The sequence below is a fragment of the Ammospiza nelsoni genome, chromosome 4 (assembly GCF_027579445.1).
Source record: "Ammospiza nelsoni isolate bAmmNel1 chromosome 4, bAmmNel1.pri, whole genome shotgun sequence".
Taxonomy (NCBI): domain Eukaryota; kingdom Metazoa; phylum Chordata; class Aves; order Passeriformes; family Passerellidae; genus Ammospiza; species Ammospiza nelsoni.
The window spans coordinates 5,857,536-5,885,425 of NC_080636.1; the positions used below are offsets into that span (position 1 = coordinate 5,857,536).

A 27,890-nucleotide genomic window follows, 5' to 3' on the forward strand; every position below is an offset into this window, starting at 1 on the left:
GGGGACAGCCCCTGCACCGGGGGGTCTCTGTCAGCACCTGTGCCCTCCCTGAGCTCCAGGCAGGGCCAGCTCACACTGCAGCACCCCCAGACCCACCTTGCACCAGGAACCCCGAGGTCTCACAGGACCTTTCCCATCACCCTGAGCTCCCCATGCTGGGAGCAGCAGCAGCTCAGCCTTCACTCAGGCACTGCCCAGAACCCTGCAGGAGTTCAGGTGCTGCCCAGAACCCTGCAGGAGCTCAGGTGCTCCCCAGGACCCTGCAGGAGCTCAGGCACTGCCCAGAACCCTGCAGCAGCTCAGGCACCCCCAGAACCTGCAGCAGCTCAGGCACCCCCAGAACCCTGCAGCAGCTCAGGCACCCCCAGAACCCTGCAGCAGCTCCGGCGCTGCAGAGAGTGCAAGGGAAGGGCGCAGGAAACGGCCCCACAAGAAAAGGGAAGAAGCACAGGGCTGCAGGAGCCAGCAGAAGCTGGGGGTGCTGCAGGGAGTGGGGGTGCTCCGAGCTGGTGCAAGCGCAGGGAGCCCAAACTGGGGGTGCCCAAAGCTTTGCAAGGCAGCTGCAATTTCCCCCTGAGGAAAATTCCTGGGGTGTCTCAAGGCTCGCCCAGAGGCTGGAGGGAAGCCAAGCCCCCAGCCCGGTGCTCTCCACCCCCAGCAGCAGCACCAGCCCTGCACCTCCTGGAGCGTGGGTGCTGCTGGCTCCTGTCCTGCTTGGCCACCGTCCCTGAGCCTGCTGTCGCCAGCCCTGCAGCCCCAGCTTGTGCCACCACGGGGGTGTCACCACGGATGTCACCTCACCCTGAGCCCCCCATCCCTGCAGCCCAGTGGGGACCCCCGCAGAGCCCCAGAGCCCCCACTCACCCACGCCAAGCTTGTCCTTGGTGGGCAGCCAGGGCGCCATGGCCACCGGGGCAGCACCGGGGCCGTGCCGGGGGACCGGGGCCGTGCCGGGGGACCGGGGCGCTGCCGAGCCACGGGTGGTTCCTCCTGCCACCCTCCCGTGTCACGTGTACCCCCCCAGCTTGTGAAACCTCTGCTTCCTCAGCAGGGCCCACCCCACCGTGCTGTCCCTGCCGGGGTGGGGATGGAGCCCCCACAGCACCGGCCAAGGGTCTGGGCTCAGTCTGGTCACTGGGTGGGTTCTGGTGGCATGGTGACACTTCTGAATGACCAAGAGCAGGACACGGGGATGGAGCTGGGAGCACAGAGTGCTCCAGCCACACCACAGCACCAAGAGCCACAAACCTTGTGCCAGCTGTGAGGCTCCTTGCTGGCACAAGATTTCTGCCGTCGTGCCCTGTGGCATTCACATCCTCTGAAAAAATCCCCTCACCCAGGATTGTTCTCCTGGGAAGCTGGGAAGCCTCAGAGAAAAAAGGAAAACAATTCTTATCTCATTTGCTTCTCCTGTGTCGTGCTCATGTGGAATGTGTTTGGAGATTGTTCACCCACAGGTGATTGTTCCATTGGATTCTGCTGGGAGTTGTTTTCAATCTTTGGCCAATCAGGCCCAAGCTGTGTTGGGATTCTGGCGAGAGTCACAAGTTTTCATTATCATCTTTTTAGCATTGTGTAAGTGTCCTTTCTGTATTCTTTAGTAAAGTTTAGTATAGAATTCTTTAATATAATATTTTATTTATTATTTAACATTTAATAGTATTTAATTAATAATCAATTTATTATTCTTAAGTACTGTTATTATAAATTATTACCATTATTATCATTAATGTTGTTATTATTAATAATTATTACAATTATTATAGCAATTATTATTAATTATTACCATTAATAATATTATTATTTATTATTACAATTATTACCATTATTGTTAATTATTACCATTTAGCATTGTGTAAGTACCCTTTCTGTATTCTTTAGTAGAGTTTACTATAGAATTCTTTAATACAGTATTTTATTCATTATTTAATATTTAATATTATTTAATAATCAATTATTCTTAACTAATATTATTAATAATTATTATTAAACCCCCCCGTGTATGTCCCCAAACGCCCTGTGCATGTCCCCAGGCCCTCCCGGTTCCCGATCTCCGCAGTCCCGGGGCCAGCAGGCACCGCTGGATCCCCGGCCCGTGCCCGGTCCCGGCGGGAGCTCAGGCCGGGCCGTTCGCCGGTCACGGAGCTCCACCTGCCGGTCCCACCGGGAGCCGCTTCGGGTGCGAGGCGCCGGTACGGGATGTCCTGCAGCGGGATGCCCGGCCCCGATACACCCCGTGCTGGTACGGGATGCAGCGGGATGCCGGCACCGGTATGAGCAGCACCGTTAATGGATGCTCCAGTACGGAAGGACCGACACCGGTACGGGATGCCCGGTTCCAGTACATCCCACAGCACTATAAGATGTTCTGTATGGAAATGCTCAACACTGCTACAAGATACGCCGGTACACGATGCCCGGCTGTGGTACGCCCGGTCCCGCACCGGGATGCCCAGATCCAGTACGGGATGTCCCACATCAGCACCTAGATGTCCGGTACCGGGAAGCCCGGTCCGAATAGGGGCTGCTCGGGGGCTGAGGCCGCAGCCGTGGCCGGCTCGGGGGCGCAGGGCGGAGCTGGCAGCGGAGGCGGGAGCGGTGCCGAGGGGGGGTCCCGGGGCGCTCCGTCCGCTCCGGTCCCGCCGCCACATCCGGGCCCCGCCCGGCGCGGACGCTGATTGGCTGCCGCGGGTCACGTGGCCGTGTCCCCCGGCAGGGCCCGCGGTGGCGCGCGCAGGTGAGCGGCGGGACCGGAACCGGAACCGGGGCCGGAACCGGGGCCGCGGCCCTGAGGGAGTGCGGGGAACCCGCCCCTGACCCGCCCCCGACCTGCCCCCGACCTGCCCGCCCGCCCGCTCCGCCCGGTGCCGGTGCTCAGGTGCCCGGTCCGGACCGTCCCGTACAGGTGCTCCGCCGACCCGGTCCGGCCCGTGCCGTTCGGGACCGACCCTCCCAAGGTGTCCGCCCTGTCCCGCAACCCCCGTACCCCGCCTCCGGTCCGGTCCCCACGCACGGCGGGGAACAGCACACCTGTCCGGTGTCCGCACTCCGCTCGGTCCTGCGGGGCTCTCCCGGTTCCCCATCCCCTTTCCCGTTTCCCCGCCCGTTCTCCCCACACTCCGGTTCTGTCCCTGATCTCCTCGGCCGTGTCACCCCCGTGCCCGCATCCCCCGGCCGTCCCCGGTGCCCGCAGCTCCCCCCTCCCCGCCGGCCGGGACGTGGCACTGGGCAGCACCGGGCGCCTTCCCGGTACGTAGGCGGGGGTGGGTCAGCGCCGGTGCCGCTCCACCCCCGCCCGCCCTCGCAGCTCCGGTGTCCCCGCCATGGCCGGCTCCGGGGCCCCGGCTCCCCTGCCCGGGCCGAGCGGCCCCGGCTCCGCGCTGGAGGAAGAGGAGGAGGAGGAGGAGGATGAAGAGCCGTCCCTGGGCTGCGACGGCGACCTGGAGGTGAACCCCTACGACGGGCTGCCCTTCTCCTCCCGGTACTACGAGCTGCTGCGGCAGCGGCGGGAGCTGCCGGTGTGGACAGCCAAGTACAGCTTCATGGAGCACCTGGAGGGCAGCAGCGGCATCGTGCTGGTGTCCGGGCCCCCCGGTACCGGCAAGAGCACCCAGGTGAGCCCGAGGGCAGCTGGGCTGTGGTGTCTGATCCCCCCAGAGCGGGTGGAGAGGGACACACGGACAGGGTGCCCGGGAACGCTGCCCGGAGCCCGGCGGGGTGGGCGGGCACCGTGATGTGCTGGGGATGGGCAAAGCTGGGCACGAACCGGGGAGCGCTGGCACCGGAGGGAGGAACGGCCCCTCCCGGAGCTGGGCCTGCAGATCCCCGCGGGATGGCCCCGGGGAGCCGGTCCCAGCTGCTGGTGACGCTCGGGGCCAGCACCGGGCAGACTTTGACCGGGGAGGCGATTGTGGTGGCGGAGCTGCAGGGCTGGAATGGGCTGGGTCGCCTGAGGCTGTCGGGGTGTTGGAATGGGCTGGGTCCCCCAGGATATCGGGCTGGGTCCCCCAGGATATCGGGGTGTTGGAACGGGCTGGGTCCCTCCAGGTTATGGGGGTGTTGGGATGGCCTGGGTCAGCCAGGATATTGGGGTGCTGGAATGCACTGGGTCCCTCAGGATACTGGGGTGTTGGAAGGGCTGGGTCCCCCCAGGCTGTCAGGCTGGGTCCCCCAGGATATCAGGGTGTTGGAAGGGCTGGGTCCCCCAGGATATCAGGGTGTTGGAATGGGCTGGATCCCCCCAGGTTATTGGGCTGGGTCCCCCGGGCTGTTGTGGTGTTGGAAGGGCTGGGTCCCCCCAGGCTGTCGGGCTGGGTCCCCCAGGCTATCAGGGTGTTGTCCCTGGGCTCCAGGTGCTCAAGCAAATCAGCTCCCTGGGTGTGACCTGCTGAGTTCCTGAGCTGGGCTGGCACTGCCAGATTTGGGGATCAAAGCTCCTGTGCGGGCCCCAGGGTCGGTGTTTTTGGGGTGCAGCTCCCTGCTGTTAGTCCCTGCAGGGCCCTGGGGACACTGAGGCACAGGCAGCGCTCGTGGGGGGCTCAGAGGTGACAGGAGGGAGCAGGACTCAGGTCCCTGGTGCCAAAGGGACATCTGCGTGGCCTTGGCACTGTCCCATGCTGTCAGGCCAGGCACTTGGCTAGCAGCTGCTCCCTGGTGATCCCTTCCCTGTCCCTCTGTGGGTTTCCCAGGCCATTGTCCCATGTCCCTCATGTGAGAGCAGGGTTGTGGTGTCCCACACCAGGGCAGGAACCTGCAGGTGTGGGGCCAAGGGTCTCCTGGCACAGGCTGTGGGGCTCAGAGGTGACAGGAGCGCAGAGGGAACATCTTGCCTGTGAAAAACGCCAATCATTTGTTTTTAAAAATCTTAAAAGCTTAATAGTAATAAAATGGTAATAAATACAGCAATATAATTAGAGTAATAAAAATTTTGGACAATTTGGATTAGGACAATATGAGACAATAAAAACAAAGAGTTACAGACAGTCCAGGTAGCTCTTTCTAGGCAAAATAAGCCTGACAAAGGACACAGGTTAACAGCAGGATTAACCCTTAAAAGCAACAGCTTGTTACATATTCATACACCTCATACATGATGCATCAATTCCATTCAAACACAGGATTCTGTCTGGTCAGTGTCAGCTTCTTCCTATTGATCCTAACCAGAGTCTTCATGGCTGAGTGAGGTGGGAAGAAGTTTGTTTCTTCTGATAATGGAGCAATAAATTCTCTTTCTCTGAAAGATTCAGGTGTCCTGTGGCTGCTATCTCACTGCGAGTCCTTTCTTTTTAAAAGTATCTTACATAGCATAGTTTCTATTTTAACATTTTGTTATAACCTAAAGCTATATTTAACAGACTGTGTAAGAAAATTAATAGAGCATCACTTTCTAACATAACACAGAATATTCATTTTAATGTTTGCAAAAAGCCAATTATAAAATAGGCATTTTTCACACAAAATGAAAATTGAGTGCCTCTGGACAGCCCCTGACCCCGGAGATCCTGCAGCCAATTCCATGGGGAGGGTCTTTATGCACTTTGGAGTGGCACAGCGGGGAGGGGACAGTCCTGAAGCCACACTGCCCATGTCCTGTCCCCACAGATCCCCCAGTGGTGCGCCGAGTACGCTCTGTCCATGTCGTTTGCCCACGGGCTGGTGGCCTGCACCCAGCCCCACAGCCTGGCCGCCCTCAGCCTCTCCCTGCGCGTGGCCGACGAGATGGACCTGAACCTGGGCCACGAGGTGGGCTACTGTGTGCCCCACGAGGACTGCTGCACTGCTGACACCATCCTCAGGTAGGGCAGGGACAGCAGGGCCCGTGCTGGGAACGGGAGCACGGTGCCCTAATCCCGCTAAACCCCGCCTAATCCCTTAATCCAGGCTGGCCTGGCTGGGGAGAGGCACGGGCTGCTCTGATCTGGAGAGGGGCTGATCTGGGGAGAGGCTGATCTGGGGTGTCTCGGTTTGGAAAGACAAAGGGGTGTGCTAAGGAAGCACCTAAAATGGGGAATGTAAACCCCCTCCCTCTGAATTGCCTTAAATTTGAAATTAAGGGGCTCTCAGGCGAAGATGTGTGAGTAGGAATAAGAGGTTTTTATTAGGGAAGAAAATGAAAATAAGATTAACAATGCAGTAAGTCAAAATAACGCTGATAGAGTCAGAACACAACCTGCCCCTCTGTGTGTCAGGGTGGTGGCACAGCCCCATCCCATGGTGGCTCAGCCCTCCTGCAGTGCCAGCTGTGGTACTGCTGGAGCAGGGATCCTGTAGAAAGGTGCAGTCTTCCTCTGGGCATCCAGTGGAAGAGGCAGCTGGGAATGCAGTGGAAAGGTTGTTCTGTTGTCCCAGAATCTCAGATTGGATCCAGGTAGGAATGCTTGGCTCCTCCCTCTGGGTGGAGCATCTCACAATGGGATGATGGAATTTTATCAGCCATGCAGTGACACTCACTGGCCCGCTAACAGAAGATAATTAATGATTAATGGCCCATTAGCAGAAGATATGTCCTGGAGGGAGGATTGGCTGTGGAAGAGATAAAGCAAACTGCCCAAGGAACAGAAGATAACTGCCCCACCTCTGACACATGGCAAGTAGAACACACACATTGCCTTGCAATGTAGGATAGATGCCAGGGAAGGTGTGTGGCATAGTGACAGTGTGCTGTGTCCCAGATTGCAAGGCAAGATGTATTCTATACAATTTGTATGGCAGCTATCTTTTGTCACAGTGGGCAGTTTTCCTTATCTCTTCCACACTCACTCCTCCCTCGGGAGGGGACACCTGCTGATAACAGCTATTGAATGTCACTGCATGGCTGATAAGAACTACAGCATCCCATTGGGAGATGTGAGCCCAGGGGGAGGAGCCAAGCATTGCTACCTGGGTATAATCTGGAGATCCTGGGACACCAGCACAGCTTCTCCACTGGATTTCCCAGAGGAACAGCAGCTGCCTCTTCCACTGGATCCCTTCTACAGGATCCCTGCTCCAACAGAGCCACCCCTGACACTGCAGGAGGGCTGCAGCCACAATTCCTATGGGACTGCTACCAACACCCTGACCCACAGGGTGTCAGGTTGTCTTCTGACTCTGTCAGTGTTGTTCTAGTATACTGCATTGTTTATTTTATCCTTTTATTTTCTTCCCTATTAAAGAACTGTTATTTCCTGCTACCATATCCTTTTTGCCTGAGAGCCCCTTAATTTAAAATTCTTAGCAATTCAGAGGAGTGGGGAAGGTTTACATTCTCCATTTCAGGGGAGGCTCCTGCCTTCCTTAACACACACCTGGCTCTCCAAACTGAGACTTGGTGACCACAGCAGGAGGAGCAAATAGGATCCACACATTGCTTGGCAGTCTAGGAGAAATGCCAGGGAAGGTGTGTGGCATGGTGACACTGTGGTGACAGTACACCAGAGCAGGAGGAGCAAATAGTCTCGAGTTGTTGGTTGTTAATTGCTGCCCCGAGATGTGCGAAAGGTCTCTGTTTCAGCCCGCGTGTCTGAAGAAAGAGTCAGAGCTCTTCAGTTTTCAGTCTTGAAGTTGTTTATTAATTCTTATCTGTAAAATAAGAGATCTGCTCAACAGGGCAGCCAAAGGCACTCTGACTGCCCCCAGGGCAGTGTTGTCTTTTTATACTACAAACAATGTATATCATATTTACACTTAATTGCCTATACCTATCACCTATGTTAGACAGTGCACTTCTACTCTAAACCAATCCCAAAGTGCCAACATCACAGTAGAAAATGGAGAACAAGAAGAAGAAGAAGAAGAAGAAAGGCTAGACTCACCCAGATTCCTCCATCTTGTCCTCATAACCCCCATACCAAAAATCCTAAAGTCTACATTTTCACCCTGTCATCATTTTGTTATTACACTATTCAAATCTGTGTGACTTTCACGTCCTCATACAAATCTGGCAACTTGCTCCAAGGGTCAAAATGAAATCCCGAGGTGTTTTTGGGCAGCATGCCAGGGTCTCCGAGCCCCCCAGCGGGGTCCTGGGCAACTCTGGACACCTGGACGGATGGACTGAGTTTAGACAAAATAGGATACACATTGCTTGGCAATCTGGGATGTGGGGAAGGGGCTGCTGTGGGGAGGGATGAGGTGTCCCCCCAGCCAGGGGTCCATGCTGATGGGTGGGGGCCATGCCAGGTTCTGCTCGGACGAGATGCTGCTGCGGGAGATGACGTCGGAGCCGCTGCTGCGGCAGTACGGGGTGGTGGTGCTGGACGAGGCACAGGAGCGCACGGTGCCCACGGACGCGCTGCTGGGGCTGCTCAAGGACGTGCTGCGCCAGCGCCCGGCCCTGCGCCTCGTCATCGTCACCTCGCCCGCCCTGGAGCCGCGCCTGCGCGCCTTCTGCGGGGACCCGCCCGTGGTCAGGGTGCCCGGGCACGGCTCCCCGCCACAGCTGCTCCACCGGGAGCCGCCGGCCCACGGAAGCGTGGCTGCTGCGTGCCAGGCCGTGCTGGACATCCACCGGCGCCAGGAGCCCGGCAACGTCCTCGTCTTCCTGGCCAGCGAGCAGGTGGGGGAACAGGGCAAGGGAGGTTTGGAGGGGCAGCTGCAGCTCCTTTGTAGTGGAGGTGGGCACAGGGCATGGCACAACATGGGAATGGGGACACTGCGGTGTCAGCAAGTGTCACCTGTCCCCCTTGTCCTTGCTCAGGAGATCTCGGAGTGCTGTGCTGCCATCCAGACGGAGGCCGTGGCGCTGAGCCCGGCGCTGGGCCCGCTGCTGGTGCTGCCGCTGCACCCCGGGCTGGGCAGAGCTGCACAGAGACTCTATGAGACACCCGAGGAGGGCCGGGAGCGCCGTGTCATTGTCACCCACTGGCTCGGGGACTCGTCCTTCTCGCTGGGCACCGTGCGCTTCGTCATCGACTCGGGGCTGGAGCTGCGCAGCGTGAGTGGGACAGGGGACACGTGGGGGTCTGGGTCTGCCCTGGGTGCAGTGGGCTGTGGTGTCCCAGGCTGGGAGGAGGGGTGTGCCCCAGGGAGGTGACAGTCGTGGCCCTGCAGTGGCAGGTGAGAGGTTTGGGGGATGGCAGAGGTCCCACTCAGAGCCTCGCCTGCAGGTGTACAACCCCCGCATCCGCGCCGAGTCCCAGGTGCTGCGGCCCATCAGCCGGAGCCAGGCCGAGTCACGCATGCAGAGAGCTGCTGGCAGCCCCCCAGGTAAGCCCCTGCTCCAGTGTCCCCCCCTCAGCACTGCCAGCAGCCCTGGGCCAGCACCTATCCCCACCCTGTCCCTGTCCTCTCTCCTGCAGGCACCTGCCTGCGCCTGTACTCAGAGGCCTTTGAGCAGCGCATGCCCCCCAGCCCTGCACCACAGGTCAGTGAGACCAGCCTGAGCCGCCTGGTGCTGCTGCTGAAGCGCCTGGACATCGCTGACATGGGCCAGTGTGACTTCCTTGACCGCCCAGGTAGAGCCCAGGGGGGCCAGGCATGGCGTGGGGAGCAGAGGGACACGATGGGGCAGCCATGGCTGTGGCCATCACTGCGGCCTGGGTTGTCTCTGGGGAGGGACTGGACAGAGTGGGCAAAGCTGCCTGATGTCCCACCCCAGCCCCTGAGTCGCTGATGCAAGCTCTGGAGGACCTGGACTACCTGGCAGCCCTGGATGATGACGGAAATCTGTCGGAGGTTGGGATCATCATGTCAGAATTCCCCCTGGACCCGCAGCTGGCCAAGGCCCTCATCGCCTCCTGCGAGTTCGACTGCGTGGAGGAGATGGTCAGCCTGGCTGCCATGCTCACAGGTACCCTGTGGGGGCTTGGGGGGCAGCCAGCAGTGCCAGGGGATGCTGGGGACACACAGTGACCCCCTGCCCACCCCCAGCATCGCCCTGCTTCGTGCCCCTGTCCACGCACCTGGAGGAGGCCGTGGCGCTGCGCCGGCGGGCGCTGCTGCACCCCAGCGGGGACCACTTCACCCTCATCAACATCTTCAATGCCTTCCAGCAGCGTGAGTGGGGCAGGGGCTGGGGGGCTTCATCACTGTGGGCATCCCACAGACCCCTTGTGTCCCCTGTTGTGTCCCCTCATGCATTCCTCCCCTGGAGCTACATTGCTGACCCCATCCTAAAGGCCAGCCTGGCTGGGGAGGATCTGGGGGTCCCAGCTCTAGCCTGGGGGCTCAGTCATTGTCACCACTGTGTGAAGGGGTCACAGACAGGGAAACAGCGGTGTTTTTGTGTTCCCCAAGCCCCCACCCCAGCGGGCTCTCTGCTCACCTGTCCCCACCCCATGGCACCACTGTCCTGTCCCACATCACAGCCCCCACTGTGCCACCCCTATCCCCATATTGCCAACCCCACCATCACACCCCTGTCCCCACAACACAGCCCCCACTGTGCCACCACTGTCCCCACATTTCCAACCCCACTTTCCCACCCCTGTCCCCACATTGCTGACCCCATTTTCCCACCCCTGTCCCCACATTGCTGACCCCATCCTTGTCCCCCCATCTCTGACCCTGCTGTCCCACTCCTATACCCACATCACAGCCCCCACTGTCCCACCCCTGTCCCCACATCCCAGCCCCCACTATCCCACTTCATCCCCCCATTTGTGACCTCGCTGTGCCCCCGCAGACGCGGAGGACGAGGGCTGGTGCCGGAAGCAGGGGCTGAGTGCCGAGGCGCTGCGCCTGGCGGGCACGGTGCGCGCCGAGCTGCTGGAGGCCATGCGCCGCATCGAGCTCCCGGTGTCCCCGCCCGCCTTCGGCTCCGACGCCAACGCCCTCAACATCCAGCGCGCCCTCATCTCCGGCTACTTCCTCAAGGTGAGCCCAGGGCCCGTGGGGAGTTATGGGGGAGATGTTGGGGTGTGCAGCCCCCCACTCCCTGCTTCTCGGGTTGCTGTTGATAATTGCTGCCCCCAGATGTGCAGGATGTCTCTGCTTCAGCCCACGCAGCTGAAGAACGAGTCTGGACACTTTTCAGTCTTGAAGTTGTTTATTAATTCTTATCTATAAAATTTTCTTTCTGCCCAGCTGAGGTCTGCTCAGCAAGGCAGCCACAGGCACTCTGTGTTGTCCTTTTATACTACAAACTATGTATATCATATTTACACTTAATTGCCAATACCTATCACCTGTGTTAGACAGTTCACTTCTACTCTAAACCAATCCCAAAGTGCCAACATCACTGCAGAAAATGGAGAACAAGAAGAAGAAAGAAAGGCTAGACACGCCCAGATTCCTCCATCTTGTCCTCATAACCCCCATACCAAAAATCCTAAAATCTACATTTTCACCCTGTCATCATTTTGTTATTACACTGTTCAAACCTGTGTGACTTTCACGTCCTCATACAAATCTGGCAACTTGCTTCAAGGGTCAAAATGAAATCCCGAGGTGTTTTTGGGCAGCATGCCAGGGTCTCTGAGCCCCACAACGGTGTCCTCAGCAACTCTAGACACCCAGAGGGATGTGCTGAGTTCTGACACCCGCTGGTCCCTCGCAGGTCGCCCGGGACATCGACGGCTCCGGTAACTACGTGATGCTGACGCACAAGCACGTGGCACACCTGGCCCCCGCCTCTGGGTACCTGCTGCGGGCACCCCCGCGCCGCCTGCCCCCCTGGGTGCTCTACCACGAGTTCACCATCTCTCAGGACAACTGCCTGCAAGTGGTCTCGGAGATCCAGCCCCAAATGTGAGGGGACGGGGAGGGGCAGCTCCTTCCTTACAGGGTGTCCCTGTAGCTGGCTGAGCCCACGCTGTCCTCCTCGCAGGCTGGTGGAGTTGGCCCCGCAGTACTACCTGAGCAACCTGCCGCCCAGCGAGGGCCGGGACCTGCTGATGGAGCTGCGGGAGAAGGTGGTGGCGGCCGAGGAGGCGGCGCCGGCAGAGGCGGAGCTGGCGGAGGGTGCCAGACGCGAGGAGGACGAGCCCGCGGACGTGTGCGTCCTGCAGTGAGCCGGAGCAGCGGAGCCCCGCGGTGGGGCTGCCTGGGCTTGGCCGTGACCCTGGGGACAGGGGAGCCCCGGGGAGGCCCCAGGGGGGCTGCGTGCCCGCAGGGGCTGTCCCGGCTCGCAGGGAGGCGCGGGCACGGCCTGGCACTGCCTCGGCTCTGCGCCGCGGTCAGTCGTGGGCCGGCGGCCGTGGGACCACCCCGGCACCTCGGAGCGTGGATTGGGGAGCGCTGGCCCCGGCCGGGGGAGTGTTGTGGGCCCTCCCCACTGGGCTCCTTCACCCCGTGTTTCCTGGGGGTGCTGCGGGGCTGGAGGCATCGCCTGTCCCACTCCCCCCACGCCCGGGGCCGAGGGGCCACACACGGGTCCCTCCTCCTGTATAAAGTTTTGTGACCTTTGCTCCTGGCTTCGTGTCCGTGACTGCAGTGAGGGTGGGGTCCTTCCTGCCAAGGGACGTCACCAGAGAGTGATCCAGCCAGGGTGGGGTCCATCCTGCCCAGGGACATCACCACAGAGTGATCCAGCCAGGGTGGGTCCATCTCACCAAGGGACATCACTACAGAGTGATCAAGCCAGGGTGGGTCCATCTCACCAAGGGACATCACCAGAGAGTGATCCAGCCAGGGTGGGTCCATCTCACCAAGGGACATCACTACAGAGTGATCAAGCCAGGGTGGGTCCATCTCACCAAGGGACATCACCAGAGAGTGATCCAGCCAGGGTGGGTCCATCTCACCAAGGGACGTCACCAGAGAGTGATCCAGCCAGGGTGGGTTCTGTCCCTGCTCCTCCCGTCTCCCAGGAATGGTTTCTGTCCGTGAGGCCTCTCTCTCTCCCACCCGTGTTTCGGGTGCCAGGCTGGGATTCCAGCCACGTTGAGGCTCTGAGGGCACCCCTGGCCTTTGCCACAGGACTTCCCCTCTGTGGTTGTGGTTGTTCTGCAGAAGCCAAGGGGAAGCTGTGGTTTGTGAGATGGGGGTGAGCGGGGCCCCCAACCTGCTGCCAGTGCCTGCTTCCCCCAGACAGGGCAGGGCACGGGGGCACCCCAGGACAGGGCACCCCTTCCCTCTCCCCTTGGGGTTCCCTACAGTGCTACAGCCAAGGGCTGAGCTGCTCCATGGGGCCTGGGATGGGGGTCCTGGCTCCCCGTCCCCACCCCTCAGCCCACGCACTGGGGTTTGGCTCAGCTCAGGGAGGGGCCTTGGAGGTCCCACTGGCCTGTCCTGGCCTCAAAAGGTGAGAGCTGGGCTCCCCCAGCCTCCCACAGCCCCAGTTCCCTCTTTGCTTTCTAGGAACTGCAGAAAGTACGTGAAAGGGTACAGCACTGCCTTCCCCAGGGTGGGCTCTGCTGCGTGCCCTCAGCACGGGCTGGCACCAGTGGGGTGGCAAAGGGGCAGCTGGTGACCCTGGTGATCTCTGTCCCTACGTCCTCATCTCTGCACAGCACCCCATGGGATACATTGGCATGAGGAGGGGATGGAAGGGGCGTGCCAACCTGTGCCAGGCTGGGGACATCACCCTGAGCCCCTGTGGCAACCCTCCCCTCTCCTCAACCCACCCAGAGGGGCCCAGCCCTGAGCTGCCCCTCTCCAGACCCCCATCACAGGGGCTGAGAGACCCCACAGGATCCCCCACCCCACAGCAGGGCACTGGGGGGCTCTGTGCAGCACTGGGGGGCTCTGTGCAGCACACAGTGATGACGTGCGGACCCTCAGGTGCTGCAGGACCCCTCTGAGAGAGCTGGGACCGCCCAAAACCCCAACACCACCCCAGATACCCAGTGCTGCCCCTTTCCTGGGTGTTCCCAGGGTTACCCATCCCCTGGCATTGCAGGGCAGGGCAGGGGGTGTCTGTGCCCCCTGCCCCCCCGGCAAGCACCAGCAGTGCTGTGGGTGGGAGGCAGGGAGGGGGCTGAGCGTGGGTCCCATCCTGCAGTTCCCAGAAGTGTGATGCTGCTGTGACTGCACCTTGGGGCTGCCCCACACAGCCCAGCCCGGTATAAGAGCGCAGCCCCCGGCTCTGCTGAGCCCACTGGAGACAACGCAGAGGTAAGCACAGAATGGGGGTTCTTGGGGGGGATCCTGCTGCTCTCAGGGCTGGGGGCTCTGCCCTGGCTGTGCCCCTCTCCTGGGTTATGTCCAGCTGGGCCTGCCCTTCCCTGCCCTTTCCCTTCCCAGATGCTGGCGCTGCTGGGGCTGCTGCTGTTCCTGGTGCCTGCACAAGCCCTGACTGCCTTCCCCCCAAAGTGTGAGTGCTGCTGTGGGGCACAGGGAGGCCTTGGAGGGGGAACCTGGCTGGGACAGCAGAGGGAGTGGGGGGCATCCCAAACCCTCTGATAGGGGCTGGGACAGCTCTCTTGGGAGATTGGAGGGTGGGCATTGGGGTGATGTGAGGTGAAGGAGCTGGGGGAGGACGTGGAGTGCAGGAGCAGGGTGAGGATTGCGAGGCCACCACCCATGGTGGTTTGGGGGACAATCTGCCCCCACCACAGCCCACCAGTGGACAATCTGCCTCTCGCCTCCAGTCCAGGTGGGGAAGCTGAGCCAGGACGTGGTGGTGCGATGTGACACCTCAGAGCAGCACATCTCCTGGACACTGAACGGGGACGAGGAGCCCATGGCAGAGCTGGTGCCTGAGGGCCAGAAGCTCACCATCCTGGGCTTGGACCTGCCAGCCACGGGCAACTACAGCTGCTGGGCTGGCCCTGTGCTGCTGGACAGCACCTACGTGGTGCTCAGCAACACCCGTAAGCAGGGCATGGCTGGGGTGATGGGGGTGGAGGGATGAGGAGCAGGGGATCCTGGTGCCCAGCCCGTGGGCATGAGGGCTGTGGGGAACCCCTTGCAGCGAGGGGGCACCACCCCTGACCAGCCACCCCTGAACCCCTCAGGTGAGGAGGAGATCAACGTGTCCTGCCAGGCTGAGTCCTACAACGGCTCCTTCCACTGCTCCTGGCCCGGGCCCGCCTCTGCCATCTTCCGTGCCCGCCTCATCCGCAGGTGGGTGGCCCTTGGGACCCCACAAACCCACGGCAGCACCACGGGCACCCCGCCCTGAGCGCTGCCCACCCCTCCCTCCCCACAGCGACGGCTCAGTGGGGCCCTGGGTGCCCGTGGCCGGTGAGCAGGGCCGCTTCAACGCCAGCCTGGCAGATCCCCTGTTCTGCCCCTTCGGCGAGGAGCTGCGCCCGCTCCAGCTCCACCTGGAGGGGCTCTCGGACACCTCCTACCTCAACCTCTCCCGGCACTTCTTCCTCCGCGATATCGGTGAGCTCAGGGCGGGAGCAGCGGGGTGGGGGCGTCCAAGAAGCACGGGAGGCTCCGTGGGGAGGGTGTCAGCCCCTGCTCTGAGCCCCCTCTGTCCGCAGTGCGTCCTGAGCCGCCCCAGGAGCTGATGCTGCAGCAGCGGGGGGAGCAGCTCCAGCTGGCCTGGGCCCCCCCGGCCTCCTGGCCGCTCCCCAAGTCCTACTTTGCGCTGCTCTACCACCTGCAGTACGAGCTCCACAACGGCACCCAGGTAACGGGGATGGCGGGGGGTCTCTGCCCCGGGGGGACCAACACAGGCTGCCCCATGTGCCCACCCTGCGCTGTGCCCACCCTGCCCTGCCCCATCCCTGCCTGAGAAGACGCTCAGCCACGGCCCCTCCTTACTCTGCCTCTTCCCCTCCTGGCGTGATGAATTGTCACCCAGGCTGTCACCGCTGCTCTCCCCAGCGCTGCCGGGCTCAGGGGGTGCTGTGCCCCCACCCCGAGGGTCTCCCCAGACCATGTCCTGTCCCTTTGCAGGTTGAGCAGTTCGTGGAGGGCGCGGAGGAGGCGCCGGTGCCGGCGGGAGCGGGGCGGGTGCGGATCAGCTGCCGGGACCCCTACACGCCCCCGGCCTGGAGCCCCTGGAGCGCCTGGATGGGCCTCGGTGCACCCCAATAACTGCGGCTTGGAGGGTGCCGACCCCACAGCCGGGCACCTCCTGTCCCCAGAACCCCCTTCCCTTTACAGCTCGGAAAAGGAATTTTCCCCCTAATAAAACTCAGGGATTGGCTTTGCCACCACAAACTCTGCTCGGTGTGTGTGGGAAGGGAGGTGCTGCACAGAACTCTGCATGGCTGGGACAGGCTCCACCCGTGCTCCAGCCCAGCTTGGGCACAGGTGGGTTAGAGGGTCCCCACACCCTGTGCAGCTACACATGGCTTTCCTGAACTTCCCCAACCCTCAAAAACCCTCCCAGCTGTGCCTCCTTTCTGAGGACTGCGGTGGGACAACGTCCCCAGGCACAGGAGCGGCTCCCCGCCCCAAATCCCGGGGAGCAGGATCCCATCCTGACCCCGTCCCAAGTCCCGGGGAGCAGGATCCCATCCTGATCCCGTCCCAAATCCCGGGGAGCAGGATCCCATCCCGATCCCATCAGGATCTCATCCTGACCCCATCCCCACATCCCGGGGAGCAGGATTCCATCCCGATCCCATCCTCACATCCCGGGGAGCAGGATCCCATCCCGACCCCGTTCCCACATCACAGAGAGCAGGATCCATCCTGACCCCATCCCCACATCCCGGAGAGCAGGATCCCATCCTGACTCCACATCCCGGGGAGCAGGATCCCCCATCCTGACCCCGTCCCCACATCCCGGGGAGCAGAATCCCATCCCAACCCCGTCCCCATATCCCAAGGAACCGGATCCCATCCTGACCCCAAAGCAACGCTGACAGTGTGGGGGGGGGGGGGGGATCAGGGACTCCCCATCACCACTGGGGGGGCTCAGTTCCTGCCGAAGCTCTGGCCCCACAATGCGCCCCCTCAGTGTCCCCGTGCCGTGCCCAGCTCCCCTCCCTGAGCCCCCCGGAGCACAGCCGGGGGTGCTGCCTACCCCCCTCCAGCCGCGCCGGCTCCGGGTGATGCCACGGGGCTTTATTGAGGTGCTTCCACAGGGGTCTGGGCCGGGACCCCCGCCCCGGAGAGGCTGGTGAGTGTGAGACCCCACGGGCGCCGCCCTCCCGGGGCTCCCGGGCCAGGCGGGCACAAGTCCGGGGCACCCGTGGAACGGGGGGACAGAGGGACCGGGGCTCCGTCAGTCCAGAGAGGCGCCGAGGGTGCCAGGGAACCGGGGTGCAGGAATCGGGGGTCTGGGGTCCGGCGGAGGAACCGGGGGCCGGTGGTGGGGCTGAGGGTCCGGTCCCGGCACCGTGGCTCCGGTGGTAACGGCAGGGCCGGGCTCCGGCGGTGGCACCGGGGCTCACGGCGGGGCCGAGCCGCCCAGGCGGAGCTCCTCGCTCTCCAGCATCTCCCTGGAAAAGAAGGGCCGGGCTAAGCCCCTCGCCCCCCGTGCCCCCCGCGCCCCCCTCGCGTACCGGTACGCGGCGATCTCCGCCTCCAGCGCCATCCGCAGCCGCAGCAGCGCCGGGTACTCCCGCAGGCACCGGGCCATCTCCGCCTCCGCCGCCCCGATCTCCCGCTCCAGCTCCGCCACCCGCTCCTGAGCCGGGCCGTCAGCAGCGCCGGGGCCGCGGGGCGACCCCCGGGATCCCCGGCACACAGGGACCCCCGACACCCCTCCAGACCCCCGGCCCGACCCCCGATCCGCAGGGACCCCCAGTCCCGGCCCAATCCCACCTACACGGACTCCCGGCACCCCTACACGGCCCTCGCCCCACACGAACCCACGCAGGGACCCCCGCTCACAGTGACCCCCACAGGATCCCCGGCCCGACCCCCGATCCGCGCGGACTCCCGGCCCCTGGAACTCCGCACCGCCCCCCGCCCCACACGGACCCACGGGACCCCCAAGCCCGCCCCGACACCCGGCGGCCCGACCCACACAAACCCCCTCTCCCGGTCCCACCTGAACTCCCCCATCCCTCCCGGGGCCCCCCACTTCCATCCGGACCCCTGACCCCCGCCCCTCCCCATCCCCACCCTCCTTCTCCCCATCCCTCCGGGCATCCAGCTCCAAACATCCACCCTCCCAAAAACATCCACCTTCCTCCTCCTCCTCCTCCTCCTCCCATCCCCCGCTCCCTCCCAGCCCCCCGGGCGCCCCCCCAGCCCTGCACCTGGTACTTGGCCAGCTCCCCGCTCCGCCGGTCCCGCAGCCCCTCCAGCTGCCGGTGTAACGCGCCCACCGCGCCCCGCAACGCCTCCACCTCGGCGGCTCGGGCTCGCAGCAGCCTCCGGTAACCGGCGGCCTCGGCACGGGCACGGAGCACCGCCTCGCCGCCGCCCCAGCGGCACCGGGGCCGGCCCTCGGCCGCGCTCATGCCGGTGGTAATGCGGTCCCACCCCTCCGCGTCACGGAACCGCAGCCAATCCCGCCGGTACCGGGGGAACGGCTCCTCCCGGTAGCGGCGGAGAGGGGGAGCCCGCAGAAGGCTGTCCCCCGAAAGTGGGGTGAGGGGAGAAGGCTGTCCCCCAAAAGTGGGGTGAGGGGCTGCAGCACCGCGGGTGGGGGGCAAGGTCGAGTTCAGGGTCAAGGTCACCGCTGTCATCCCCCCTCCCCAGGCCCTTCATCCCCTCCATCATCATCATCAGAGACTGGAGTGGGGCTGGATGATCCTGGAGGGGGTCACTAGGGAGGGGGTGCAGAGATTTGCCAGGAGAAGGGGGGGTTCAGCCCCTCTGCACCCCACGAGTGTCCTGTGGATCACACCCGGGCTCAGTCTGTGGGAGGTGACACCCGGGGGCAGTCAGGGACTGGGATGGGGAGCACCCCGAGCCCATGGCGGGGGCTGCACGGGCATGTCCAGCCCCTGGGAGCTGAGAGACCATGGGGGGAAGGCTGAGGGCTCAGTCAGTCAGTCTGTCCCACCACGGGGTGGGGCCCCGAGTCCTTGGTGCACAGATGGAAGGCGGAGGCGGCAAACTCCGACCGGGATAAGGCAAATGGTGCGGGTGGGGCAGACCCCGCTGCCAGGGTGGGACAGACCCCGCTGCCAGGGTGGGGGGCTCCCAGCATCAGGAATGGGAGCTCCAGGTGGGCTGGAGGCTGTGGAACCCATGGAGCTGCTGGTGGGGGAGCTGCAGAACCCTGCCAGGTGTGGGGGCCCATCCCTGGGCTCCCAGGGCTCCGGGCAGGGAGCTGCAGGTGTGCAGGGGGTGCAGAGGCTCAGCCCTTGGCTCCCACAGGGCTGAGCAGAGGGCTGCAGACATTTTTGGGGTGCAGGGGTTCATCCCTGGGCTCCTGAGGAGCAGACAGGGGCTGCAGAAGTCCATGGGGCATGGGGGGCCCATCCCTGGGCTCCTGGGGGTCCAGGCAGGGGCTGCAGAGGTCCAGAGAGCATGGGGGTTCAGCCCTGAGCTCCTGGGGAGCAGGCAGGGGCTGCAGAGGTCCATAGGGCATTGGGGGTCCATCCCTGGGCTCCTGGGGGTCCACAGGACATGGGGGTTCAGCCCTGGGCTCCTGGGGGTCCAGGAAGGGGGCTGCCCACAGCAGTGCTCCAGGTGGGGTTTGCTGAAGCTTTGAGTCCAACCACAGGGGCACGGCCTCACTCCTGGGGGGCTCCCCATGGCAGGGAGGGGGCTGCCAGTGCGGGGCTCTCTCTCAGGAAGCTGCAGCCCCTTCCCTGCCACGCTCCAGGCTCAGAGCCCACCGGGCTCCCGGTGCCACCTCCCGGCACATCGGCAGCGCCCTCACACCACAGAGGCCACCCCGGAGACCGACGTCACCTTGTTGTCCTCGGCCCAGGGCTGGAGGTTCTGCAGGGCGTAGAGGGAGGAGTTGTGCATGCACAGCGGGTCCTGGGGCAGCGGCTGGGCCAGGCTCTTCTGGAAGGCCTCCTGCTGCAGGTGCAGCATCAGCCGGTTGGCCTGCTGCCGCTCGGCCTCGCGCTCCTCCGCCGTCTGCCGCCTGCACACACGCACACAGCGCTGGCACCGGCCGCAGATGGCACTGTCCCTTGTCCCCGTCCTACTGCCATGGGACACGTGCCACAGCGCCACCAGAGAGGGCACAGCAAGGCACAGGGGAGGCCGTGGTGGTGCCGTCCATCCCCAGTTCATCCCAGTCCCAGCCTCTCCCGGAATGTGGGGATCGCTGCTGGAGGGATGTGGGGTTTGGGGCTGCCAGAGGGATATCGGGGTCATAGGGATATTGGGGTGGCTGCCAGAGGGATTCTGGGGTCATAGGGATATTGGGGTTGCTGCCAGAGGGACACATAGGGGTGGCTGTCAGAGGGATATTGGTGTGGCTGTCATGGGGATATTGGTATGGCTGTCATGGGGATATTGAGGTGGCTGCCAGAGGGATTCTGGGGTCATAGGGATATTGGGGTTGCTGCCAGAGGGATATTGGAGTGGCTGTCATAGGGTTTATGGGGTGTGTGACAGAGGAATATATTGGGGTGGCTGTCAGAGGGATATATTGGGGTGTTTGCCAGAGGGATATTGGGGTGGCTGTCATGGACATATTGGTGTGGCTGCCAGAGGGATATATTGGGGTGTCTGCTGGAAGGATATTGGGGTGTCTGCCACAGGGAGATTGCGGTCATAGGAATATTGGGGTTGCTGCCAGAGGGATATTGATGTGTTTGCCAGAGGGATATGGGGTGTCTGTCACGGGGATATTGGTGTGGCTGCCAGAGCAATATTGGGGTCATAGGGATATTGGGGTGTCTGCCAAAGGGATATATTGGGGCGGCTGCCAGAGGGACATATAGTGGTGTCTGCCAGAGGGATATTGGGGTGGCTGCCAGAGGGACACATAGGGGTGTGTGCCAGAGGGATATATTGGGGTGGCTGTCAGAGGGATCCACTGGGGTGACTGTCAAGAGGGCTTATGGGGTGTCTGCCAGAGGGACACACAGGAGTGGCTATCACAGGGATATTGGGGTGGCTGCCAGAGGGATATTGGGGTGTCTGACAGAGAGATCTGTTGGGATGGTTGTCATAAGGATATTTTGGGGTGGCTGCCAGAGGGATATATTGGTGTGTTTGCCAGAAGGATATAGGGTGGCTGTCACAGGTATATTGGTGTTGCTGCCAGAGGGACACACAGGTGCGGTTGTCAGAGGGATATTGGGGTGGCTGTCATAGGGATATTGGGGTGGCTTTCAGAGGGGTACTGGGGTCTCTGCCAGAGGGATATATTGGGATGTCTGTCAGAGATTCACATAGGGGTGTCTGCCAGGGGGATATTGGAGTGGCTGCCATAGGACTATATTGGGGTGGCTGTCATGGGGATAGGGTGGCTGTCAGAGGGATATTGGGGTGGCTGTCAGAGGGTGTCTATTGGGGTGGCTGCAACAGGAATATTGGGGTCATAGAGATATTGGGGTGGCTTTCAGAGGGATATTGGTGTGTTTGCCAGAGGGATATGGGGTGGCTGTCATAGAGATTTGAGGTGGCTGTCAGAGGAACACAGAGGGGTGGCTGTCATAGGGATACTGGGGTGCCTGCCAGAGGGATATTGGGGTCATAGGGATATTGGGGTGGCTGCCAGAGGGATGTTGAGGTGGCTGTCAGAGAAATATATTGGGGTGTCTGTCATAGGGATATTTGGGTGGCTGCCGAGGGATATATTGGGGTGGCTGTCAGAGGGATACTGGTGTGTTTGCCAGAGGGATATGGGGTGGCTGTCATGGGAATATTGGGGTGGCTGCCAGAGGGATATACTGACATGGCTGTCAGAGGGTGTCTATTGAGGTGTCTGCAACAGGGATATTGGGGTCATAGGGATATTGGGGTGACTTTCAGAGGGATATTGGGGTGTTGGCCAGGGGGATATGGCGTGGCTGCCTGAGGGATTTATTTGGGTGGCTGTCAGGGATATTGGGGTGGCTGTCGGAAGGATATTGAGGTGTCTGTCAGAGGAATATATTGGGGTGTCTGCCAGAGGGACACACAGGGGCGGCTGTTAGAGGGATATTGGGGTGTCTGGCAGAGGGGTGTGAGCATCACAGTTGCGGCAGCTGTCCCTGTTACCTCCACTTGGTGCGGCGGTTCTGGAACCAGGTCTTGACCTGGGCGTCCGTCATCTTGAGGGCCTTGGCCAGGGTGGCGCGCTCGGCCGAGGCCAGGTACTTCTGGCGGTGGAAGCGCTTCTCCAGCTCGCAGATCTGCACCCGGGAGAAGGACGTGCGCGGCTTCTTGCGCTTGGGCGGCGTCCGGTTCTGGTACGGGTGCCCGATGCGCCGCGTCACCGCGAAGGGCGACAGCGCGGCTGCGGGGACAGCGGCGTCAGGGGGCGCTGGGGTCATCCCAGCAAAGCACAGCAGGGCAGGACCCTGGGGGATGGCGGGGGGCTCGGGGGCACACGGCGATGGGGAGTGCCAGGGGAGCCACCAGTGCTGCCTGGGAGAGTAGGGAAGGGGGTCACCCAGAGTTTTCCCCACTTTGGGGACGTGGGGGCAGCTCAAGACATGGCATGAGGGAGGATCTGTCCCCTTTCCTACCCCACGGCACAGTCACTCCCCCAGCCCTGCGATGGGCACTGGAACGTCGGGGTGGATGGGCTGGCCCGGTCACAGCCCTGATGCAGGATCATCGAGCCCGGCTGCACAAACCCACCCTCCCCTCACACCGAGCCCGAGGAGCCTCCCGGGCACTGCAGGGACTGCCCAACCCTGCCCGTGAGGGGATGAGACCACAGAAACTGTTGGGAGGCAGACAGTGTCTCTTTCCATGGGCTGGGGAAGGGGATGTCCCTGCCCAGCTGAGGTGTGAGCCAGCCCTGGTGAGGCCAACGTGCCACATCCCAGCCCTGGTGAGGCCAACGTGCCCAAACCCAGAAGCTGCCAGAGCTGCAGGGAGCATCAGAGCAGCATGGAGGACAGCGAAGGTTTGGCAGGCTCAGCCCCCAACACCCGCACCCCTCCTGCTCTGACAACAACCTTGGCCAAGCCATGACCCTACAGCACCACATCCCTGTGGCACCATGGCACCACAGCCGACACCAGGGCCAAACTGCATGGGCAGGGCTGCACATGGCCGGGACCATGGGGTGGCCATGGGGCTACATCCTCCCATGGCACAGGGACGTGGGGCACAGCCCACAGCACCCCAGGGACCCCCTGGCACGCACAGACCCTCCCTCCCACCCATGCCCAGGAGGCTGCCTGGGCTGGAGGAGCCGTGGAGCCGGGGGGACGGGCACGGTTGGGGCAGGTGGAGCCGTGCAGCCGGGGGACAGGCATGGTTGGGGCAGGTGGAGCCGGGGGGACAGAGGCCCCCGAGCCCCCTCCCCGCATGGGCGGCCTCTCAGCAGGACCAGCTGCCTCCTGCCCGCAGCCCACCCCAAGGCCAAGGTGCTGAGTGATGGCTGCGGCTGAGAGACCCCGTGCTGGGGAGGGGCTGCCCCATCCACCCAAGGCTGGCGCCAGGCAGGAGACGAGGACGTCACCCGCCACCCCTGCGCGGGGACCGTGCTTCGTCACCGCTGCCATGGTGGGGTGGGCCGGGAGGTGAACACAGCTCTGCAGGCGCCCAGGTGGGACCCCCACAGTCCTCAGTGTGCTGCCCCAGACCCCCCCATGGCCCACACGGCCGGAACTCGGCCCCCAGCCCCGCATGGCCTCCAGCCTTGTCCCCGCATGCGGCCGCACGCTGTGGACGTGGCAGTGCCGCCATCTTGGGCGGGAGCGGAGCCGAGCCAGGCCGGGGGTCCCCAGCAGCCACACACGGCCCCAGTGCCCGGGACCCCAACCTCAGCCCCCCTCCTGCTCCTGGGGTGCAGCAAGCAGCACCCCCACCCCAGCACTGCTGCTCAGCCCCAGCACGGCGCTCAGCCCCGGCCACACCAGCAGCACCTCAACCCCTCGCTGCCTCCAAAACCCCGCATGGCCGCCCTGGGCTCTCCCATAGCGCTGGCACTGTGAGCTCCACACCGATCCCGGCACGTTCAGATCCGGGATCCCATCCCCAGACACCCCCAGGTACCCCTGCACCCCCATTCTCGGGGTTCACAAGGCACGGGACATTGCTCTGTGCGTGGATGGGCTTTGTCCTCAGTCCCACGGAGGGTCCCCCACCCTGCACCGTGTCCCCTCAGAGCCCCCACATCACATCTGACACCCGCAGAGCCCCCACTCCACACCCCGGCTCCCGCAGCCTCCCCGTTACGGTGGCACAGCGTCACCACCGGCACCTCCAAACCGGGAAGGGACCAAACACGGAGTAAAGCTCGAGACCGGAGCCCGCTGGGACCCCCAAGCTCCACCCGGAGCCGCCGGTCCCTGCTCGGTGCCGCGGTGGAGCCGCCGGTAGCCGCGTCTACCCCGAGCCGCTCCCGCGGGGCCCGACGGCGGCGGGCGAGCACCGGGCACTGCGGGAACCTGTGGAGCGCACGGTCCCCGCCATCCCCGTCCGATCCCCGCGTCCGCCCCGACCCGCGCCGTGCCCGCCGGACCGCGCTGCCCCGACGGCACCGCGGGAGCGGCCGGTGCCGCGGGAGTGCCCGGAGCCGTCAATAGCCGCCGGTAGCCGTCCCGCCCGCTCACCTGAGAGCCGGTCCTTGGCGATGCGCCGCGTGGTCTCCATCCACGGAAAGGTGAGCCCCGGCAGCGCGGGCCCCGGTGGCGGCGCGGCGGGCGCGGCGGGCGGCGCGGCGGGCGCGGGCCGGTGCGCCGGGACGCGGATGACTCCGGCGGGCGGCGCGGCGGGCGCGGGGGTCACGTTCACGCTCACGTTCATGCTCATGTTGAGGTTGTAGGAGCCGAGCGGACCGGTGGGGCCGTAGCCGCTGCCGTAGAGCCCGTAGTCGGGCTCTGCCGCCGCCCGGTGCGGCCCCGTGGGCTCGGGGCCGCCCAGGATCTGATCGATGCCGAAGCTGATGGGCTCGTGGGGCGCGGGGGGCCCCGGGCCGCCGCCCTCCCGCTCCATCCCGGCCTCGCTCAGAGCCGGCGGGGCGCGGGCATGGCCGGGGGGCGGCGGGGGGCGGCGGCGGCGGCGGGCACGGAGCGGCCGGTGCGGGGCAGGACGCGGTGCGAGGCGCGGGCCCGGAGCGAGGTGCGGGGCAGGTGGCGGGTGCGGGCCCGGGGCAGGGTGCGGGGCATGGCTCGCAGCCGCTGGCGGCCCCGGGGCGGGAGCGCGGGTGGGCTGCGGGCCCTGGCGGGACGCGCTTTTCTGCCCCGCTCCATCCGGACCGGCCGAACTCCCACCGCCCGCGCCCTGATTGGCGGCCGCGCCCCGTGATTGACAGCTCGGGGCCCCGCCCCCGCCCCGGGACCCCCCCCCCCGCCGCCGCTCCGGGCCCCCGCCCCGGCTCCGGGACAAGCGGACGGGCCCGTCGGGTGCCGAATGCCGCCCGTGCACCGACGGGCTCCGTACCCGTTCGCCCCGCCGGGGCGTCCGCCGGACCGCCTACCCGGTGCACCGGAGCCGCTGTCGCACCGGGACGCAGCGCGGCGCCTTTTCGCGTCCCCGCTCCGTCCGCAGCCCCGTCGGTGCTTCCAGCCGCCTCTCCCGGTGCGCACGAAGCCCTCCTGCCCCAGAGCCGTTACCGCGGGGCGCACGGACCGGTGCCCGCGGTGCGCAGGCTTCGCACCGAGCCCGTTCATACGGGAGCGAATGGATCTGGCGGCCCCGGTGCGGGGACCCAGGGGTTGTTCCGACCCGCCGTGCCCAGAACACGGACACGTCCCGGGACACGGATCCCAATCTCCTCGAGCTGCCGTTGCCGGTAGCTGGGGTCTCAGTTCCCAGGGAATCGCCTTTCCCGGGGCACCGATCCCATGCCGACCGTCAGTTCCCGGGCCATGAATCCCCCTTCCCGGTACCTGCCGTTCCCGGTATCACGGACTCCGTTTTCCACGGGGATGGAGTCCGACACCCCTGGCCCCGCCATTCCCGGAGATAGACCCCGGTTCCCGAGCCGCCGTTCCCTGGGATGAACCCCTGTTCCCCGCCCGCCTTTCCCGGTCAGAGAGCCCAGCCCGGGCCCGTCGGTAACGGCAGCGGAGAGCGGCACTGGCTCGGTCGGGTCTTCCGACGACTATCGCGACAGCGGCGTCCCCAGGGGTGGGTTCCCGGCGGCTCCCGGGACGGTCACGGCCCCGGGACAGGGGCTGGCGGGGCGGAGGCGGCGGCGGCGTCCCGGGCACCCTGGCGCCACTGGTCTGGGGCAAATGACATTACCGGGGCCTGCGCCTGTAAATCACGGCGGCACCGGGGGCTGCAGCTGCCGCACCGGGGGCACTGCACAGCCCGGGGCACCTGGCATCCCAAGGGCACCGGCGGGCACCGGGGGGCACCGGGTGGTCCCTGACTCGCTGCAGTGTGGGGTGCCCGTCCCTGCGGCCTCAGCTCTGCCGGGGTGTGGGGCTGCAGGGGCACACGGCTGTGCCACCTCGGCCATGCCCACAGCCCACCCCGGCACCGGGAGCGGCCGAGCTGCTGATCTCCACACCAGGGGCACCGACGGAGCCTCGTATGCCCAGGAGGGAAGGGGGACACAGCACCGGGACCCTGCCCTGCCGGCGCCGCGGATTTCTGGCGTTCCCTGCTCGCAGCCCGGCAGGTGCCGGGACAAATCCCGGTATTCCCGCTGTGGCTTTTCCACCTGGAAAGAGCCACCGGCTCCGGGTCTGCTGCGGCAAAGGGACCCGCTGTGACCCCGTGGGGTGCAGCCATGGCGGCGGCAGTGGCAGTGACAGCGGTGACAGCGGTGACAGTGGCAGTGGGAGGAAATGGCCGGTGCCGGAGGAAGAGGCGGCAGCAGGTTAATTGAACCCGGAGCAGGAGGCAGATGTTGCCGTGCCCAGGGGCTGGAATCTGCCGGGCTGGGAGATGGATCGGGGGGCTGGGACGGGGCCCGGGGCAGTGCGGGCTCTCCCGGCGCCAGGGCCCGCCCCACGCCCACGGGGGTCTGCAGGCGGCACCCCCGGCCGGAGCAGCCCCCCCTGCCCGACACCCTCCAGCAGCACAGCCGGGGCTGCCCTGGGAGGGAGGGGAAGAACTGAGGGTGCTCAAGGAGTTCTGAGCCCCTTCCCACCCTGGCTGTGGGTGTAGGGTGTTTCCCTCCCAGGGACCCCCCTAGCCGAGGTGTCACCACCTTGTGCCGCTCGCTGGCTCTGTCTTCCCAGTGACCCTTGGGCCACCTGGAAGGAGGCCGTGTCCCTGCTCCAGGGTCCCCTGAGCCACCGTGGGGACCAGGCAGGGTCTCTGCACCCGGAACCCCCCAGTGGGCCAGTGCAGACCCTTCCTCATTTCTCGGCCACAGCAGGCACCCGCGTGTCCTCTGTGTCCCCTCTCCCACCACAAAGGGCTGGGCATGGCGGTTCTACGACCCAGGGTGGGTGGCAGTGACAGCTGGAGGGAATGCGACAGAAAAAAGAGCATTTGCCCATTTCCAGCAGGGAATCAGCTTTCAGCAGCACCGGGCCCTGCCACCGCCAGAGCTGCACCAGCACCTCCCCGCCCCGCGCCCTCCGCGCCCCTGTGCCCCGGGAGCAGGGGGTCACACATGGGGTGTGTGCGGTCCGGCCCTGCCCGCCCCACCACGGAGGCGCTGCCCGAATCTGCCAGGGCTCCTCGCCCCGTCCCCCGCCGTGGCCCCGGGGCTGCCGGTGCAGCTGCGCGGCTCCGTGGTGCCACATCCCCGGTGCCGCCCGTGCCGGTGCTTCCGTCCCTCACGGGGACGCCGCGGGCTCCGAAGCTGCTGCCGGGGCGGGGGTCGCTGGGACCGGGTCCGTGCCTGTCCCCGGTGCCGCGGCCATCACGGCGGTGGCGCGGCGGGGACCTGGCGGGGCCCCACGCTGCCACCGGCCAGAGGCTGCCGCGCGCCCGCTCCCGCCCGCTCCCCCCCGTAATCTCATTACCGCTGGACGTCCCCTTCTTCCTCCCGCTTCCCCCCAAACCCGCTGGCAAACTGGAGGGACAGTCAGCTCCTCTCTGGCTGCTGGGTTAATTCTGGGCTAATTAGATGAACCAGCCCAGATTGGATTACTTTAGCCTGCATTTGGTCCTCCAGTCCTTGGCTTGCGGCTCCCGGGGGAGCTGCTGGCGCCTCCTGCCTCAATCAGACACTTCTTAACCGCATGAAA

The 27,890-nt window shown here is 64.2% G+C and overlaps 5 protein-coding genes across 5 annotated transcripts in view; 2 read left to right on the forward strand and 3 right to left on the reverse strand.

The window, feature by feature from the left end:
- LOC132072090 (dedicator of cytokinesis protein 2-like) overlaps positions 1-3,083 on the reverse strand; it is a 52,926-nt gene extending 49,843 nt beyond the window's left edge. The window contains 5 exon segments of the mRNA XM_059470087.1: positions 876-998; positions 1,001-1,019; positions 1,022-1,073; positions 1,249-1,300; positions 2,015-3,083. Coding sequence (XP_059326070.1) covers positions 876-998; positions 1,001-1,019; positions 1,022-1,073; positions 1,249-1,300; positions 2,015-3,083 — 1,315 coding nt within the window.
- DQX1 (DEAQ-box RNA dependent ATPase 1) lies at positions 2,916-12,324 on the forward strand. Its single transcript, XM_059470724.1, has 11 exons — positions 2,916-3,614; positions 5,602-5,795; positions 8,161-8,536; positions 8,678-8,914; positions 9,087-9,186; positions 9,279-9,434; positions 9,578-9,769; positions 9,850-9,975; positions 10,604-10,794; positions 11,477-11,667; positions 11,747-12,324. Exons 1-11 carry the CDS (start codon positions 3,324-3,326, stop codon positions 11,928-11,930), a joined length of 2,238 nt encoding a protein of 745 aa, XP_059326707.1. The 5' UTR covers positions 2,916-3,323; the 3' UTR covers positions 11,931-12,324.
- A 1,779-nt stretch (positions 12,325-14,103) lies between these two features.
- On the forward strand, positions 14,104-15,978 carry LOC132071933 (interleukin-12 subunit beta-like). Its single transcript, XM_059469744.1, has 6 exons — positions 14,104-14,173; positions 14,451-14,672; positions 14,817-14,925; positions 15,011-15,192; positions 15,294-15,442; positions 15,712-15,978. The coding sequence occupies exons 1-6, from the start codon at positions 14,104-14,106 to the stop codon at positions 15,850-15,852; spliced, it is 873 nt and encodes a 290-aa protein (XP_059325727.1). The 3' UTR covers positions 15,853-15,978.
- Positions 15,979-16,815: 837 nt separating this feature from the next.
- On the reverse strand, positions 16,816-18,404 carry LOC132072091 (alpha-internexin-like). Its single transcript, XM_059470088.1, has 3 exons — positions 17,973-18,404; positions 17,271-17,395; positions 16,816-17,207 (listed from the first exon to the last, which is right to left on the reverse strand). The coding sequence occupies exons 1-3, from the start codon at positions 18,402-18,404 to the stop codon at positions 17,156-17,158; spliced, it is 609 nt and encodes a 202-aa protein (XP_059326071.1). The 3' UTR covers positions 16,816-17,155.
- Positions 18,405-19,545: 1,141 nt separating this feature from the next.
- Positions 19,546-24,729, reverse strand: TLX2 (T cell leukemia homeobox 2). Its single transcript, XM_059470937.1, has 3 exons — positions 24,348-24,729; positions 21,835-22,072; positions 19,546-19,762 (listed from the first exon to the last, which is right to left on the reverse strand). Exons 1-3 carry the CDS (start codon positions 24,727-24,729, stop codon positions 19,546-19,548), a joined length of 837 nt encoding a protein of 278 aa, XP_059326920.1.
- Between the last annotated feature and the right edge of the window lie 3,161 nt (positions 24,730-27,890).

Coding starts and splice junctions, on each gene's coding strand:
- DQX1 (XM_059470724.1), top strand. CDS start 3,324: ATGGCCGGCTCCGGGGCCCCGGCTCCCCTGCCCGGGCCGAGCGGCCCC. Junction 3,615..5,601: donor GTACCGGCAAGAGCACCCAG/GTGAGCCCGAGG, acceptor CTGTCCCCACAG/ATCCCCCAGTGGTGCGCCGA. Junction 5,796..8,160: donor ACTGCTGACACCATCCTCAG/GTAGGGCAGGGA, acceptor GGGCCATGCCAG/GTTCTGCTCGGACGAGATGC.
- LOC132071933 (XM_059469744.1), top strand. CDS start 14,104: ATGCTGGCGCTGCTGGGGCTGCTGCTGTTCCTGGTGCCTGCACAAGCC. Junction 14,926..15,010: donor CGTGCCCGCCTCATCCGCAG/GTGGGTGGCCCT, acceptor CCCTCCCCACAG/CGACGGCTCAGTGGGGCCCT. Junction 15,443..15,711: donor AGCTCCACAACGGCACCCAG/GTAACGGGGATG, acceptor GTCCCTTTGCAG/GTTGAGCAGTTCGTGGAGGG.
- TLX2 (XM_059470937.1), bottom strand. CDS start 24,729: ATGGAGCGGGAGGGCGGCGGCCCGGGGCCCCCCGCGCCCCACGAGCCC. Junction 22,073..24,347: donor CGCCAAGGACCGGCTCTCAG/GTGAGCGGGCGG, acceptor CTGTCCCCGCAG/CCGCGCTGTCGCCCTTCGCG. Junction 19,763..21,834: donor AACCGCCGCACCAAGTGGAG/GTAACAGGGACA, acceptor GCGTGTGTGCAG/GCGGCAGACGGCGGAGGAGC.
- LOC132072091 (XM_059470088.1), bottom strand. CDS start 18,404: ATGACAGCGGTGACCTTGACCCTGAACTCGACCTTGCCCCCCACCCGC. Junction 17,396..17,972: donor GGGAGCTGGCCAAGTACCAG/GTGCAGGGCTGG, acceptor GGCCCGGCTCAG/GAGCGGGTGGCGGAGCTGGA. Junction 17,208..17,270: donor GCGGAGATCGCCGCGTACCG/GTACGCGAGGGG, acceptor CTTCTTTTCCAG/GGAGATGCTGGAGAGCGAGG.